The sequence below is a fragment of the Eubalaena glacialis genome, chromosome 19 (genome assembly GCF_028564815.1).
Source record: "Eubalaena glacialis isolate mEubGla1 chromosome 19, mEubGla1.1.hap2.+ XY, whole genome shotgun sequence".
NCBI classification, from domain to species: Eukaryota; Metazoa; Chordata; class Mammalia; order Artiodactyla; family Balaenidae; genus Eubalaena; species Eubalaena glacialis.
The window spans coordinates 45,647,826-45,665,793 of record NC_083734.1 but is presented as its reverse complement, the minus strand read 5'-3'; the positions used below and the strand labels follow the sequence as shown (position 1 = coordinate 45,665,793).

The following is a 17,968-nucleotide window of genomic DNA, read 5'->3' as shown; positions in this document are numbered from 1 at the left end:
TGCCCCCAAAATATGTGTGCGCCCCCCCTACCCCCTGACCCTGCGATCCTCGCCCCTAGCTGGAGCGCCTGGAAAATGGTGAGATGAAGACTGGGCTGAAATGTGGCTCGCTCTGCAGCCCTCCACCCCTCGGCCTCGACCAAAGGGCAATGTGCTCAGGCGGGGGACGCGACGCTTCTGGCCACGAGTCCGGGTTATTTTCATTCACTTAAGTGACACTCCCTTGAAATTAATAACTGCATGGGTGAGAGCGAGCGTCTCCTCCCCACTCCCCTTGCCCTCTCGGCGGCCCGATCGGCGGCTCTGAAACGCTGCGCCCGAGACCCGGCCCGGGCGCTTCGGGGGAGCAAACCGCCGGGAGGACGGAGGCAATGGCCTGGAGGGACGTCTCGCGGCGAGGGCTCGGTTTGCTGTGGTGGAGGCTGGCGCCTCCGGTGTGCTTGGTCAAGATCGGAACGCAACCTGGGCCGGGAGGCAAGCTGAAGACGTCAGCTCAGGCTCCGGGCCCGGGACACAGTAACCCGGCCTAACGCGAGAGGCCCGAATGCACTCGAAAACAAGGCGCCGGGGCTCGGAAGTGGGCCCGCGCTTTTTTCCTGCCGGGCACTTATTCCCGCATTTTTCGCCCGCGCGCCGATTGCGCCCCGACGTCTGCAAGGTTGGTGCGCCTCGCTCGCCCAGGCGGCGGGAGGAGTCCGGCGAGCGCAAAGGCGGCTGGTGCCCGCCTACTCCGATCGTCGCTCCGGGCTCCGGTACCCAGTGGCTCCCGCCGGGAGGAGAAAACTAGGAGGGATCTTGGAAAAGCTGGGAGCAGCAGCTGAGGCCGGCGCCGGGGAAGCCGATCGATACTACGTTATGGAGACTACCGTGGGCCCGCCTCATTAGGACGATCGATTCGCGTATTCGTTATTCAGGATTTATTAGGGATGATCATTATGTCAGTCGCTCCAAAGAGCTCGATTAGCCGGCCAGAAGCGCCATTAAGCGCACTGGCGGTGGGTGGCTCGAGTTAGGAAATTAGGAAACGAATCTTCAGCAAGCATCCGACCGCCTTCCTCTTCCTCCTTCCCTCCTCTTTCGCAGCCCAGGCAGACCCGAAGCTGAGGCCCCCGGGCTGAATGCTTTCACCCTTTGGCTGGCGACCAGAAGACCTGCGGACACTGGCCGCCAAGTGACCCCAGCTTCAGTCTTTGGCGCACACCCACTGAGTGGGGGCGGGGAGGAAGAGGAAGGGCTGGAGAGATTTCCGCCCAGAGGGGGTGGTCTGAGAACCCGCGGGAGCAGGGCCGGGGAGGATTCGGTCACCTGCTCTCCTTTCCTTCCTTGTGCGGGGAGACCGGGAGTTCTCCGCCCTTCACGGAAAGGGGGCTCTTGGCGGGGACACGCCCACTGTCCCTAGGGCAAGTGTGTTGCCGGCATCCTGGACTCTGCCCGGGAAGGCTAGCGCATCCTCTACAGTCCCCTGCGGGGAGGGGAGTGCAGCAGGGACTCCTGGTCTGCCACTCCTTTCGGGCTAGAAGATCCCGGGCAAGAGAAACCTGTAGGGGTTTCGCGAAGGTCTCGGTCTCACCCATGATCCACAGGGGGCACCCAGGGGCTGTCTTGAATGAAGGTGGGAGGATATCAGCTACTGGGAAGAAGGCTGACGTCCCTCTGAGTCCCCACTGCGGCCCTTTAATCCTGGAGTGCTGCCCAAGGGGACGACCGTGCTCACTGGGGATCCGTTCATTTGTTCCTCAGACAGTTATTAAGCGCCAATCACGAGCAAAACCACAAGACAGAAGACCCCACTACCCACTAAAGCTTCATTTTAATCACTTCCATCACTTTCCAGTCCCCACATCCCTGGCCTTTCTGGCTTTATCAGGAGAACCTCTGACCAAACCTTTCTCACTTCTGAAGTTCCCAGGTTTCCCGACAAAGAAGTACCTGTCCTTTGCCATTGTCAAAGACTACACTAAGCACAGGGGATATAAAGCTGATGAGCCGGGCTTTTGCCCCACGAGGTGCTCACAGGCCGGCGCGGGCAAGCCGGAGGGTTACACAGCCTGTCCCGTTAGCTTCTATGGGCACTGTGTATCCTTCCGTTTGCCGCTTACCACCCCCCACCCCCGCCCCTGTAAACTCGAGGTAAGGGTGGGTGAGCACTGGGGAAGGCTTTCAGAGAGGCTTCCTTTCAGCCCAGTCTTGAGGAGACACCAAAAGTGGAAGGGAACTGCTTGAGAGAGTCCTTAGCTTAGCCCCTCTTAAAAGTGGAGGCTCCCACTCCCAGCCCAGGGAGGCAGCTCTGGCGGACGTGAGATGCCATAGCTTCCCCTCCATTGTGTTAGTTGTAGTATTTCAGGAGGTCACCTAGCTGACAAACTCTTCATCAGAAGAGTCACTGTGTGTGTCATAGACCAGAAGTTTCTAGAGGGCAGGAACTCGGGAATCCAGGTAATTATTTCCAGCACATATACCAAGGGATACTGCGAGGATAAGATCTCCTGGAAGAGGATGACAATGGTAGGAGAGGGCAGCTCCTCTAGTGATATTATGACTATCTTTACCTGTGTTCTTTACTCCTTCTCTCTCCCCAAAACAATGTCCTTTGTCAGATTCTGCTTCTATTTCAGCATCCTCTTCCCCACGTCTCTGTATTTCTAGAAAAAAACCTGTTTTGTTGTTGTTGATTTATTTTTTCTCATGCTTCTCATATTAACTGCTTCTCTTTTCCCTCTCTCCATTTTCTCCGGGTCTTCCTTCCACTCACCCGCCTATTTCTCTGTCATGTCCCCTCTTTCTGTCTCGCTCCGTATATGACAGCTGTGTTCTCCCTTTCTCACCTTTCTCTTCATCCCTCAATTTGCCACTGCCTTTGTCTCTCGCACTACTTTATTCCTTTCCAAATGTAATATTTCGAGATTGTAACATTGATTGAAGCAGACAATGGAAAACTGTTCAACCTCCACTGCAAATTCATTCTTAATCCTACGAAAAATGCAACGTTAAACGTATTGCATGGTGAGACAAAAACCTGTCTTTGCCTTTCCTGCAATCCAGCTTGGGGGCGGGGTGGGAGGTAGGCGGAGGAGGGAAGTGCTGGAGACATTATCCCGTCATTAACAGAACAACAACGAATTTTCAGTCACAACGACCCTCTGATTAGCTATAGAAAAAGTGTTGTCCCTGCTATTTCAATACAAAATTTGGCTTTACAGCGGTTGGGAGAATAATGCCTTTAGGTTTTCCTTTTCAGGGTGGAAAAAAAAGTAGATAGCGTCCCTGGGTGGGCTCGAACCACCAACCTTTCGGTTAACAGCCGAACGCGCTAACCGATTGCGCCACAGAGACGGTGATGACTACTTGTGTGGCAGTGAGCCGAGTCAATGGGAGTGAGCCTGCGACAGTGCAGGACTTGGAAATTCCATAACCGGACGAAAGAAGTCAGACCCAAAGAAGGGTCCGGATCTGGGGAGGGGAGCAGGCGGGACGTGCTCGCCTCCCCTCCATTGGCTCGGGGGTGGCGGAAATCGTCGCCTGCCTCCTCTGGATCTTAAAGTTGGGGAAGCCCGTGATGTACCTCTTTAGGGTGATCTGAGATTGGGGATACGTGAAGTCGACCTGCTGAGAGTCCCCCAAAGCAGAACCACCTTCGGCTTCCAAACGTCCCCTTTGCAGCCCAACTCCTGCAGCCGCAGAATACCCGCGACACCCTCCCTGTGCCCCTCCCCGTCGCAAGAGTAAACACGCACTTTACGGGCACCTCTTAAATACTAGGCACAGCTCTAGTCCAGTGCATGTCCAGAGCCTAGCATGGTGCCTGGCATACAACAGATGTAAGGATTTCTGGAATGAATAAATGAAACAAGCTTCATGAGTAATATGCCCGACCCACACAGCGTGCTCTTAACCAACCCCGTGGCCCTTCACTGGAGCCAAAGGCCCTTATCTCGGGTTTCACTAGCCCACGTGGGCGCAGGTTCCGGCCGGCGTCTCCTGCGCCCAGAGACTGAGTCCACCGCTATACCAGCCTGCACCGCGACGCCGGGCTCTTCCGCACTGTGAGTGACTTTTCACTTTGCGCTTTCCTCCCCTTGGTTTTGGCTTCTCAACCAAACTCCTGTCTGATGACTGACAAAGATGCACAGCCAATAGGAAGCCAAAATGTTCCGGAAGGGTCGGCCTCCCAGCCAATAGAGAGAAAGCAGCGAGAGTGGTTGCGCAGTGAGCCCCATAGCAGGTTTGCTGAAATTGTGGCTGTTGGAGGTCCTAATACGCCGCAATCATGGTGAGGTGGGGAGCAAGGAGAAGGGACACGGGGTAGGGATTGAGGAATGGGGAGGAGTGTCATGGGGAGTTTGGGAGGCGGAGAGGCCTGGTGGTCGATTGAAGGAAGCGGCTCCAGTTTGAAGGGGGAGCGGACCGCGGTGAGGACCGAGGCAGGGAATGGGACTCCTCGCAGCCTCACAGCGCTCATCTCAGAGCTGGAGTTCAGGGCATCCAGGCGCCTCCAGAGTGGAGGACGATGCGTACAGGAGCCTCCGAATCAGGGGCTGCGCCGGGCCGCGTTTGGCCCCTCGCGCTGAGCCCTTCCGCTCTGTCTGCTTCAGTCTATTATGTCCTATAACGGAGGGGCCGTCATGGCCATGAAGGGGAAGAACTGTGTGGCCATCGCTGCCGACAGGCGCTTCGGGATCCAGGCCCAGATGGTGACCACGGACTTCCAGAAGATCTTTCCCATGGGCGACCGGCTGTACATCGGCCTGGCCGGGCTCGCCACCGACGTCCAGACAGTGTAAGTGTCGGGGGTCCCCACCTACACCCAGGCTTCTTCTTGGACCATTCTTGCCTAGCGGCTTGAGTGGCGTGGGTGTTAGTCATCTACTAAACAACATCAGTGAATCTGAGACTTTGCCGAACACCGTAAGCAATAGAGTGGTATCCGAACCAACTTAGCAGCATTTACTCTGTGCCAGACACTGTGGAAAGCACCTTACATCCATGGACTTTAATCCCGTTAACCACGTTACCGTTTTGTTATCCCATTTTGCAGATGAGGAAACTGAGGGTCATAGAGAGTGTATTGCCCAAGATGTAAGCTAATGAATGACCCCCAGGATCCCAATCTCTGAGGCCAAAGCCCATGCTCAGCCCCTAAAGAACTTCAGGTCTAGTTGGGAGAAAAGGCAGGCATACAGAAAGATAACTAACCCATAATGAGCTGGTGCATATTAACTGCTAGAGTAGTTACCTAGTTGACAGTGGTTCTGTGAGAGAAGGGAGAGTCTGGGAGATGAAATAGGTGGCTCTTGTGATGGTCCGGGTGTGAAGGCTGTGGTTCTGATGGGGGTGGTGAGGTGGGAAAGGAAAGGAAGGCATTTCTGAGAGTTGTTGCTGACCAACCTTAGTGGCTACTTGGATATTGTGAGGCCAAAGAGTTAACCATTGAAGTCGGGGTTCGTGTCTTTTTTATTTGTTATTAGTATCTATTCTAGTACTTGGCATGTAGGCACTCCAGAAGTGTTTTAAAGATGATTTCTGTTTTGAGCATGTTGACTGAAATATAGGAATTGGGAAGACTGGTTTTAGGGGAAAGGTGATGACTTTGATTTTGATACCAATTTTAAAGGGACAAGGCAAGCCAAGTAGAAACATCTTCTGAGCAGTTGGGGTCTTGAGATTATATCTCAGGTCTGGATAGGCATTGGTGATCTGTTAAATCTATGGGAACAGATTCTGGAGAGACAACATATACAGAGGGAAAAAATAAGCTGCAGCTCCAGAGCTGAACTGTATATTCAGCAGTTGGGGAAGAAGAGAGGCCAGTGGAAAAGAGGGTCAACGTTTCAAGAGGGAAGATGTGGTCACAGGTGGCCTAAGGAGCAGCAGTTCCTAGACTTTGTTCTGAGAAGGTTGATAGTTCACTAAGGTGGGTGGGAGCTTGTCAGAAAATCTTCTCTCTCATTTCCCTTAAATCTCTCTAAAGTCTCAAGAACAATATATTTTGGAAATTCTTCCTGAAATCTAACCCAACCAGCCCTTTTTTTCCATTGTTGGTGGAATCAGAGAATGATAGCTTAGCATTCCTGTCAGTATGAAGGCCCCCATCAGCCTTCCTCTCTCCAGTCACTGCTGTTCCCTTCACACTATTTCCTTTTCTTCAGGAGGCTCTTCTCACCGAGTTTGCATGTTTGTGGGCAGTAATTGCTAACTTCGCTGGGCCTCAGTTTCCTCACCTGTATGAGGAAGCTTAGGTCGTGTCTAAGGCTCTTTGTTCTGGTGTCCTGTTACTCATTGCTCTGCTTGCAGCATGTGTGTCACTGGTCTGTTCCCTGCAGGGCCTGTCCCTGGGCTCTGAGATGGGACTGGAGGAGGTGTGGCCTACTTTCTTAGGCGCCTTTCAGTCCCTTAGTGCAGCAGCTGCTGCTTATTAACACCCATACATTATCTCACAAAATAAGGTGACTTATTTTGTCCCTATCTTAGGGATGGAAAAATTAAGTGGTAAGATGAAGGCTTAGCCCAGGTCAGCTCTCTCAGTTCACTGCTCTTTCTACTGTAAGCTGCCATCACTATGTCTGCAGGCAGACGCCTGCCCAGAGTGTACTGTATAAACTATTCCTCAAAAAAGTGGGGGGAGAATCCACTTCTTAACTCCCCTTTTCTCACCCTAAAAAAAAGTATGAGAATAAAGGTGAGCAGAGTGAGTGGCGTGTCTATGGGTAGAAGTGTTGGACGAGACTGAAAAGCGGATGTGAGGCTGGACTTCTGGTAAGAAAATCACTGGCAAATGGGGAGGAGTCTCTTGGCAAGGGCTGGGATTGTGTGTCTCCTTAGGCACCTCCTGACCTCCATGAGGCGGACACCAGGGGACATTCAGCAATGATTTACTAACTCACTTTTCTCCTTTTACCACAGTGCCCAGCGCCTCAAGTTCCGGCTGAACCTGTATGAGCTGAAGGAAGGTCGGCAGATCAAGCCTTACACTCTCATGAGCATGGTGGCCAACCTCTTGTACGAGAAACGGTGAGTAGAAATGTAGCCTGGGACACGGGGAATGCAGAAACCTTTGATTGGGCAAGTAGTGTGGAGGGGGCACCCAGGAAGGAGATTCCTCCTCGTTGACTCATTTCTTATTTGCTGGATAGTATCCTTATTTTCTGGGTCTTTTCTGTGGACCTAACAACCAAATAGGAAAGAAAGGGCTACTTCAGAAGAAGGCAGGGAATGCAAACAGCAAGTGAAGTTGCTCCCAGGAAACAAAATTAACGCTACCAAAGTGTGCCCTGGCGTCTCCCAGCCAGGAGCCACCCTTACCCAAGAGCTTATTCTGTTGTCATTAGATGCTCTGGAATACACGGAACCTAGGAATTGGGTATGTTAACTTTTGACATTTGAGGACTTTATGATGAGAAAAGAAGGGGCCCTTAACTGTAGAATTCAGTGCAGAAGCTGGGATGAAATTGAAGGGAGAACCCTGTGGGTACTGTCCCCACCCACCTCTGGGCAGAACTGGGTGGCAAATGGGAATGTAAATTGATACAGCCACTATGGAGAACAGTATGGAGGTTCCTTAAAAAACTAAAAATAAAACTACCATATGAGCCAGCAATCCCACTCCTGGGCATATACATGGAGAAAACCATAATTCAAAAGATACATGCACCCCAGTGTTCATTGCAGCGCTATTTACAATAGCCAGGACATGGAAGTAACCTAAATGTCCATCAACAGAGGAATGGATAAAGAAGATGTGGTACATATATAAAATGGAATATTATTCAGCCATAAGAAGGAACAAAACTGTGCCATTTGCAGAGACGTGGATGGACCTAGAGACTGTCACACAGAGTGAAGTAAGTCAGAAAAAGAAATATCGTATATTAAAGCATATATGTGGGATCTAGAAAAATAGTACAGATGAACCTATTTGTAGGGCAGAAATATAGACACACACGCAGAGAACAAACGTATGGACACCAAATGGGGAAAGGAGGGGTGGGATGAATTGGGAGATTAGGATTGACATATATATACTACTATGTATAAAATAGATAACTAATGAGAACCTACTGTATAGCACAGGGAACTCTACTTAATGCTCTGTGGTGACCTAAATGGGAAGGAAATCCAAAAAGGAGGGGTTATATGTATACATATAGCTGATTCATTTCATTGTACAGCAGAAACTAATACAACATTGTAAAGCAACTATACTCCAATAAGAAAAAAAAAATGGCCATTAAAAAAAAAAAAGACTGGGTGGCAAGAAGACAGCTTAAGCTTTTTTTCTTTCTTTTTTTTTTTAACTTTTTATTTTGAAATAATTTTAGACTTTATAGAAAAGTTGCAAAAGTACTTTTTAGCTTTCAGAACTAAGTTTTTGCCATTTCCATACCTGGAGCAATATTATTGTCTTTTTACTATTAAAAAATAAACAAAACAAATGGTTACCTTTTTTTTAGGTTTATGTTAATATCCTCAGCTATGAATTGTCTGCCATATGTAGTAACCATGTTTATCAATATCCCAAATTGAGAAAGGCTTAACAAAAGATTTTTTAAAACTGGTTCATGGGGGTGGGGGGAGAGGTCTTTAGTTTTCTTTTTTTTTTTTAATTTAGGTGTAATTGATTTACAATATTAGTTTCAGATATAGGGAGGAAGTCTTACAAAGTTGTACAGATTAACTCACATTTAGGTATATATTTAATGGCTCATGTTTACTCATAGCAAAAATACAGGACATTGAGGCTGACCTGGAAAATTCTAGATTCTTAGCTACTGTAACCAGGAGCTTTCTCTACAAGCCCAACTGAAATCATTGATTTTCCAGCAGGATAGGCTAATGCAGTGATTTGCAAAATTGAGCCATGTACAGACCCTTTTTAAAGTAAATAACTTCTCATGGACCCCAGAGAATCCATCCAAGCACCTCTGTGAAACACTGCCAGCAAAAAGTAAACACTGACCTTTAGGTGGTACCGTGACATCAACATGACTGGAAGTACAAACGCAGGCCCTGAGCCATGTTGTATTTAGTTTTAAGGTTGTTACCCAGATAGTACAGGACATTCTTATATTAACTTTGTTTTCAGTTTATTGAGAGGAAAATACAAAATTTAAGATTTGTTAGAGAAATTTGATACCTAGGGATCTGTTTGAGAAATGCCAGATCAAAGCACGCTACTCCAACCTCTTCCTCCACCTTACAATTATTATTTTTTTATTTAGAATTAGTTTTTTTTTTTTAACATCTTTATTGGAGTATAATTGCTTTACAATGGTGTGTTAGTTTCTGCTTTATAAAAAAGTGAATCAGTTATACATATACATATGTTCCCATATCTCCAGAATTAGTTTTTACAGAGTTGTAACTTAAGATCATGCCCATAGAAATTACTGAGAGCTGATATAAGACATGGAAAATGTCTGTTTACTTACTGTTTCTATTGAGGATAGTGGCCATTACTTTTTGAGTATTTTCTATCTAAATATCCCTAAGATTGATTCTTCTCAAAGCTCAGGGTCTAGAACAAGTTTCTGATAAGCTGTTACTTCCTAATGGCAAACAATGAAAATAACCCAGCTCACTGAGTATCCTTCTTTGCTTTGCCTGCTGGGAGACTCAGAACAAAACTTTGTGTTTCGTCTGAGTGTCTTGTATTCTTGATTTTGGGGTTGGTTTTTTTTTTAGTTGGTGCATAGGAAGAACTTTTTTTAAAAAATTAATTGAAGTATAGTTGATTTACAATGTTGTGTTTCTGGTACAGCAAAGTGATTCAGTTATACATATATATATATATATATATATATACATATTGTTTTTCATATTCTTTTCCATTATGGTTTATTACAGGATATTGAATATAGTTCCTTGTGCTATATAGTAGGGCCTTGTTTATCTATTTTATATATAGTAGTGTGTATCTGCTAATCCTAAACTCTTAATTTATCCCTCCCCACTCCCTTTCCCCTTTGGTAACCATAAGTTTGTTTTCTATGTCTGTGAGTCTGTTTCTGTTTCATAAATAAGTTCATTTGTGTCATATTTTAGATTCCACATAAGTGATATCATATGGTATTTGTCTTTCTTTTTCTGACTTACTTCACTTAGTATGATAATCTCTAGGTCCATCCATGTTGTTGCAAATGGCATTATGTTTTAGCGGTTTGGTTTTATTTTTCAGTGTTTTTTCTACAAACTGCTTCAAATTCCTTTTTTGAAAGGAGTAAAGGTATAGGTGTATAAATAGAAGATTGAATGGTGATAGGACCTGGATGAGGATAGGGAGAGTAGATTAAAAAAACAACAACAACAGAATTCCCAAAGAGAATTCCCAAAGAAAGGAAGAGGAAGAGAGGGTCAGGGTGAGGAGGATATGAAGGTAAGTGTCAGAGAAAAGAAGAAAAAGTCTTAGAGCATTGCTAGATGCCAGGAGAGGGGGAAAGGGGATTGTCCCAAACGCGCCCTCCACTTTCCTCCATGGGTCTGGGCCGGGGCCTTGTCTGAACAGGCCTGAACAGGAAATTGAATGTTCTTGAGCTCCACTTTCTCTCTCTGCTCCTGGCCCCCACAGGTTTGGGCCCTACTACACTGAGCCGGTCATTGCTGGATTGGACCCGAAGACCTTTAAGCCCTTCATTTGCTCTCTAGACCTTATCGGCTGCCCCATGGTGACTGATGACTTTGTAGTCAGTGGTACCTGCACTGAACAAATGTACGGGATGTGCGAGTCCCTCTGGGAGCCCAACATGGTGAGTTGGTGGCATGGAGCGGGGCTGGGTTCTGAGGTGCCCACCCCTTGGCCATCAGGGGAAAATGTGTTTACCTGGCAGGTAATGGGAGGAATGATGCAGGTAGGAGAGAAAGCCACAGCTGCTGAGCCTTGGAAGGGTGTCCAGAAACTCCATCTGCCAGGGCCTTGGCTCCCAGGGAGAGCACCTTCCATGAAGAGACCTCAGTCAGATATTTGCTACAACAACAAATAATTCCCCACGTTGGGTTTACAGCGTTCTCATATCCATTCATTGAACACACAGTTAACAAGGTGTAGGGTTAGGGGCAGCTCAGAAGAATGGGCTGTGGAGTCAGGTTGTCTGGGTTGGAAACCCAGATCCACCTACCATCTCATTAGTTATGTTCTGGGTAAGTCACTTTACTTCTCTGTGCCTCCACTTCCTTAGCTGTAAAATGGGGATAATAATAGAATCTATCTTATGAATCTATCTCACTCATATCTTATGAGTGGTGGCGTGAGGAAATCACCTGGGAAGATTGGAACAGTACCTGACAGGGTTGGCTGTTGTGCCCGCTCTGCCAGGCTCTGGGGAAACCAGATAGTCTGTCTTCAAGGGCTTATTGCGGTCTAATGAAACAAGACAGACCCACAAATACCTGTTGAAATGAAGTTTGCCAGGAAGAGGAGGAAAGAAAGGGCCTGGTAGGCAGAAGGAACAGCCTGTGCAAAGGTCAGAAGTACAGGAGGGGCCCAGTGGTTTCAGTGACTGGAGAGAGCGCTGTGGCTGCTGGAGTGTGGGCAGAATGTGGGGCGAGAGGAAGGAGGAGAGTGAAATCAGGATGAGACTTGGAAATGCCTTGGATGCCACGCCAAGCAGTTGGAACTTTTTTTTTTTTTTGAATTTTATTTTATTTTTTATATAGCAGGTTCTTATTAGTTATCCATTTTATACATATTAGTGTATACATGTCAATCCCAATCTCCCAGTTCATCCACCACCACCAACCCCCTGCCATCTTCCCCCCTTGGTGCCATACATTTGTTCTCTGCATCTGTGTCTCTATTTCTGCCCTGCAAACTGATTCATCCGTACCATTTTTCTAGGTTACACATATATGCGTTATTATACGATATTTGTTTTTCTCTTTCTGACTTCACTCTGTATGACAGTCTCTAGATCCATCCATGTCTCTACAAATGACCCAGTTTTGTTCCTTTTTATGGCTGAGTAATATTCCATTGTATATATGTACCACATCTTCTTTATCCATTCGTCTATCGATGGGCATTTAGGTTGCTTCCATGACTTACCTGGCTATTGTAAATAGTGCTGCAATGAACATTGGGGTGCATGTGTCTTTTTGAATTATGGTTTTCTCAGGGTGTATGCCCAGTAGTGGGATTGCTGGGGCGTAAGGTAGTTCTATTTTTAGTTTTTTAAGGAACCTCCATACTGTTCTCCATAGTGGCTGTATCCATTTACATTCCCACCAATAGTGCAAGAGGGTTCCCTTTTCTCCACACCCTCTCCAGCATTTGTTGTTTGTAGATTTTCTGATGATGCCCATTCTAACTGGTGAGAGGTGATACCTCATTGGAACTTTTTCTTTTGACATGGTGTCAAAGGCAGTAAGAGACCTGAGGAACCAGAGGCCTGCAGGTCGGTGCGGCGCTGAGGTCCTGAGCAAAGAGAGTGGCAGTGGGGGAGCGGGGCAGCCAGAGTCTAGAGTACTTGGTCACTTAAAACAGAAGTGAGGGAGGTGGAGATGCTGAGGACACTTGAGTTTTCTAGCTAAGCCAACCAAGATAGAGGAGGTAGTGGATGCAACAGGTTTGGGGGGAAATGGGTTCATGGTTGGACAGGTTGAGTTGTGCAATACCTCTGAGCCACCCAGGAGGAGAGTCCATGAGACAGCTGGTAAAGCACATAGGAGCCACGGGGATTCTTTCCCCATTTTACAGAAGAAGAATTGAGGCTTAGCGAAGGGACATTGACTTGCTCAAGGTCACACTGCTGGTTAGCGGAGGAAGTGCAGGGCTTGAACTATATCTTATGTAACCTTGCTGCCTTCTGAGAAGGAGCTGAGGGGGCTTCTCGCATCCAGGGAACCATCCCTCACTCCAGACACGGGAGGGGCCAGAGCTGGGCACCTTGAGCCTAGAGAAGAGAGAGTTAAGGAGCCAGACCAAGTGAGGGTCCAAGGCTCTGGGGATTGAGAGGTTTCTGCTCTGTTGGCAGGATCCAGAACACCTGTTTGAAACCATCTCACAAGCCATGCTGAATGCTGTGGACAGGGATGCAGTGTCAGGCATGGGAGTCATTGTCTACATCATGTAAGTGTGCACTGGGAGAAGTGTGGAAGCTTTGCACACACGTGCCTCTCCCCTCCTGCACAAACACCCCATCTTCCCAGCCCCCTAGTCAGGTGTGAAATAAGAAAGGCGCTTGCAGCAGGCCCGGGATAGCAGAAATGCATGCTTCCTAAGGGTGGCAGCTAAGGTGGGAGCCTACCCAGATTCCCCTGGCCTCTGTCCGGTGAGGCTCCGTGTCCCCGAGTCTCCTCCCCTTGCTCACAATAGACATTTCTTTCCTTCCTGAACACTGTCCCCAAAGTCTCAGGGACCTTTGTGGGGATGAGCCACAGCAGAGCTACTGCAGATTGATCAGAATAAATCCTGGGTGGCTCCTCTCCTCTCCCAGCTCACACCAGCACGGAACCCACAACTGTGTGGTGTACTGAGCCCTGGGAACGTTTTCCAACCCCCCAGCCAGATGCCTAACTGCCACCCTCTTTCCCTCTTACTTGTTTGGGGCTGTCACCAGGAACCTGGTATCCTCCCAACAGCTTTCCTTGGGAACCTCCCAGAACAAGCATTTGGACCCTTTTGTTATGGGGTAACCTGCTTAATTACCGTGAAAAACAGGTTGGGGCTAATACAGAGAATTTACCACCCCAAGGATCTTTTCCCTTCACTGGAGTGAAACACCTCACACCTCCTTCCTAAGTTACTTGTTCTCTAGGCCTGGGGAGCTCCTTCCCTGCTTTGGAGCGCTTCACACTCCAGCCCTGAATCATCCCAACTCTTGATGGCTCCACCTATGGCAATTTCTCCATTCTCCCCTTCCTCACCACAGGCCAGGAAAACAAGCTAACATTAGTGTAACATGGGCAAAACAGTTAACCCCAGAGTTAGGACAGCTGTTCTAGTTTGTTCTGCAGTCTAGAATGGATGTAGATGTTCTGTGACTTTCTCCCTCTGCAGTGAGAAGGACAAAATCACCACGAGGACACTGAAGGCCCGAATGGACTAACTCTGTTCTTCCCAGAGCCCACTGTTTTTTTTCTTTTTTTTTAAATAAAAGATTTTCTTTCACTCCTGCTTGTCTTTGAGTGTTTTACCACAGATCTCTGTCCCCACTTGGGCAGTTACAAATAGCTACTCGGGGTATAGCTCAGCCCTCAGGTTTTCTTGACTTGCAGCGTGCTCCACTGGTCCACCAGTGGGGATAGTATCTACAAATCACTTGCTGGGTACCTGCTATGTGCTAGGCCCTGCACAAAGTGCTTTACACATTCTAGAATTTAATCATCATATTGACTCAAGGTAATATACATTAATTATCCTTGTTTAATGACAGTTCAATAACTTGCCCAGGGCCACTTTGTGATAGGGCAAAGATGTCAACCCATGTTCCATTTGACTCCAAAGCCTAGCATCCTTTTTACTCAACTCTTGGAAAACCCTTAAATCTTCTTTGTTTCAGGTAGAAATTTGGCCAAGTATCCATAAGTAATATCCTTGCACATCAGTGTTTCTCTTTTGTGTGTGTGTGTTTTTTTTATTTTTTATTTTTGTGTGCGTTGGGTTTTCGTTGCTGCGCACGGGCTTTCTCTAGTTGCGGCGAGTGGGGGCTACTCTTCATTGCAGCACGCGGGCTTCTCATTGCAGTGGCTTCTCTTGTTGCGGAGCATGGGCTCTAGGTGCGTGGGCTTCAGTAGTTGTGGCACACAGGCTCGGTAGTTTTGATACAGGCTCGGTAGTTGTGGCTCACGGGCTCTAGAGCACAGGCTCAGTAGTTGTGGCGCACGGGCTTAGTTGCTCCGTGGCATGTGGGATCTTCCCAGACCAGGGTTCGAACCCGTGTCCCCTGCATTGGCAGAAGGATTCTTAACCACTGCGCCACCAGGGGAGTCCCCACATCAGTGTTTCTTAACCTTGGCTGCATATTAGTCACCTAGGGAGCTTCTAAAACACAGGTATTTTGATCCCATCCCTGATTTATTTGGCCTTTTAAAGGGGCCTGGGCACCTCTTTTTTCAAAAAGTTCCCCAAATGATTCCAGCTTGCAACCTGTAGCAGATGCCCTAATAAGCAAGTAGTTCCTAAACTTTAGCCTCCATTAGGATCATCTGGGGGGCTTGTTAAAGCAGGGGTCCCCAATCCCTGGGCCTCGGACCAGCGGGCGAGTGAGCGAAGCTTCATCTGCCGCTCCCCATCGCTCGCATTACCGCCTGAACCATCCCCCCCAACCATCCATGGAAAAATTGTCTTTCATGAAACTAATCCCTGGTGCCAAAAAGGTTGGGGGTCACTGTGTTAAAGCACAGTTTCTGATTCGGAGCTGCAGAAGGCCCTAAGAATTTATGATTCCCAGGTGCTGGTCCAGGACCACACTTTGAGAACCACTAGATTTTAAGCTAAAAGTTTAGATGGAGAACCGGAGGCACATAGAGGTGACTTGTTAAGTCAGCAACATAGCTAGTCAAGAGAGAGCTAGGACAGGTGTGTCGGGTGTGTGGCTCCCAGCAAGTGTTGGTTCTACACGGCCGGAGAAGTGAGGGGCTGTTGGTCCATTCCTCAGCGAGTGTGGTAATGGCAGCTGACAGGCAGATGCTCCGGTGCCTGTGCTCTTAACCATTGCTTATTAACTGCATCTGAGAGTGGGTGACCAAAGTCATTGACTGTTCTTTCTCCAAACTCAAGCCATATCCTGATTTAGCCCAAGCAGCCCCTAAAACTGGGACCAAAACCTTTTAATTATGAAAAAGATAGATAAAAGGCTCATTTCCAAAGGACTCATACATAACAGGTGTGTACACAAACCTTTTTTGAATTTTATTTTTTTCCTCAGGTTGGAGATTCATCTTAACATGCATGCATCTTAAAACGGTTAACAGGGTCTCGAATTGTTCCGAGCAGACATTAGACAAGCACAGGGGGTTGAAAATTCCTATTTAAAAAAAAAAGGAAATTGCAGTGGCAAATTGAGAAGTCACACACATATGGTGGGGTGGTAGTTTATCCTGCTCCCCGAAAAGCTGAATCTAAACTTCATTCACATTTTTTTATTACAATGACCTGACCTGATGCTTGGGTGTGCTGAGCCGCACCAGGGCTTCCCCCAAAGGTTGTTGGTTCCCACTTCCTCCCAAAATGGCTCTGAGTAAGGGGAAGGGGCTCCTCTGGAAGTTTCCTCCCCAGCCTCCAAAGGATTGCCCGCCGGGGACAGCCGATTCTCCTCGTCCCTCTGGAGACACTCTTCCGTAAGTGGCACATTTCAGAAGAAGGCTAGGGCTGTGTCACAGAGCCGCCTGCAGATGGCTGGTAGATTTGGGGGCAGTTTGAATGTTTTCCCTTTGATTCCTGTGCTCAGGCTGGAGCCTCCTCCCCACATTTCTGCCAGAAAAAAGTGAGGTCCCTGGAACTGGGGGAGCCACAGGTCTAAGGCCAGAGCTTTCTAAGGGTTGTTTTAAACACACTGTCCCTTCTTTTCTTCTCTCTCCCAACCTGAATTGGTAAAAAGACAATAGGAGGGTGGGACTGGCTACTGAGAAAAGTCCTGGGTCTTTGATCCACCTCCCTGGGGCAGGCCCTGGCAGACTGTGAAGAGGGGAAAGTCAGTAGGGCAGGAGTATGTAGTCCCAAGCCCTGAGCGCTACCAGGGTACCTGTTGGAGGCCTAAAGCACAGGCAAGAGAAACAGAAGTAGGAAGAGGGAGAAGGGATGACGAGCTGCCTGTGGAGGGAACCTAGGGAGTGCCACTGAGAGCAGCCACAGGGGCGACTCATAGCACGTCCCACAGACCAGTAACCCCTGAGCTAGATAAGGAGACATCGAGCATTGCCTCAGGCTGTGCTTCTGGAACTGCTGGCTTCCTAGCCTGCCCCATAACCCCCGAACTGCAGGGCACAGGGAATGAGCTTGCACTGGGGGACAAAGACTCAGTGGTTCATTAATAGGAACAAGGGCCAGAGGCCGCCTTCTAGTGGTCTAGGTGGAGTTTTCAGAGAACCCCTTACTTTGGTGGGGAGACCTGGGAGACTAGAGTTTTCTCAGCCATAGACTTTCAGAAGAGGGGCAGGACGGGAGAAGCTGTGACTGGTTAAATGGCAGAGGGAGAGAATGGAGAAAAATCCTGCCCTATCCCCATCCAGGCCTCACCCAGTCAGCCATGTCCTATTGTTATGCCTTTGTTCTTGGGAGACCAAATTATTCTGGGATGCCATGAGACCATTCAGCTTTTCTTCATGGCTCCAAAGAGTGATGGTGAGGGTAGTCACTTCCCCTCAGACACCTTCTGCCCAGAGAGGGCATGGTGGGACTTGGAGAAAAAACACAAAGGTCTGGGAATCACTTCACTTTCTCTACATTCAGACTGCAAACCAAATTTAACATCTTCATCGTTACAAAAAGAAGAGAAAAAACTTGTATAAAACAAGATAAATAGCTTTTAAACATTTGAATGCCAAAGGAGTTAAAGGACCAAACCCAAGGTTTTGAAGATAGCACAGAGAATGAGCTATAAACAAAATTTAAAATCCACCAAACCACAGCTTAAATGTTTTGACCCGGTCAACAATACTGTCAGAAAAACAAAAAGAGCATTTAAAACAGAATGCTACCTCTCAAAATGTAAACAATATACAAAACAAAAACAAAAGCCCACAAAAACTCAATGTTAAAGAAGTTAGATACCTGGGAGCTCACCTTCAACTGATAACGACTGGTTACACTTTTCGTACACATGATGGCGACACGATCAGCAGACCAAATGCAGGAAGCCGAGGGAGCCCAAGGCTGTGGAGGCTGCGAGAGGACAGCCTGAAAAGCTTGGAAGATGCTGGGCTCGACTAGGAGCAGATCCAAATTTTCATTCTTGGTTAGGAGGTGGGGAAATCAAGTCCAAACATTATTCCTACTAATCCCTTCCTAAGTCAAATTTGTTTTCTCCACGAGCCACTT

The 17,968-nt window shown here is 47.9% G+C and overlaps 1 protein-coding gene and 1 non-coding gene across 2 annotated transcripts; one reads left to right on the top strand and one right to left on the bottom strand.

Annotated features, from left to right (window-relative positions):
* Positions 1–3,259: 3,259 nt before the first annotated feature.
* Positions 3,260–3,333, bottom strand: TRNAN-GUU (transfer RNA asparagine (anticodon GUU)). Its single transcript has one exon. It is a non-coding gene; the product is annotated as a tRNA-Asn (tRNA).
* An 828-nt stretch (positions 3,334–4,161) lies between these two features.
* PSMB3 (proteasome 20S subunit beta 3) lies at positions 4,162–14,098 on the top strand. Its single transcript, XM_061175359.1, has 6 exons — positions 4,162–4,270; positions 4,593–4,777; positions 6,901–7,008; positions 10,562–10,739; positions 12,963–13,057; positions 13,988–14,098. Exons 1-6 carry the CDS (start codon positions 4,268–4,270, stop codon positions 14,034–14,036), a joined length of 618 nt encoding a protein of 205 aa, XP_061031342.1. The 5' UTR covers positions 4,162–4,267; the 3' UTR covers positions 14,037–14,098.
* The last annotated feature ends 3,870 nt before the right edge of the window (positions 14,099–17,968 follow it).

Excerpts from the sequence above, each read along its gene's own strand:
- PSMB3 (XM_061175359.1), top strand. Across the intron at positions 4,778-6,900 it reads GCCACCGACGTCCAGACAGT|TGCCCAGCGCCTCAAGTTCC; the intron begins GTAAGTGTCGGG and ends CTTTTACCACAG. Across the intron at positions 13,058-13,987 it reads GGAGTCATTGTCTACATCAT|TGAGAAGGACAAAATCACCA; the intron begins GTAAGTGTGCAC and ends CTCCCTCTGCAG.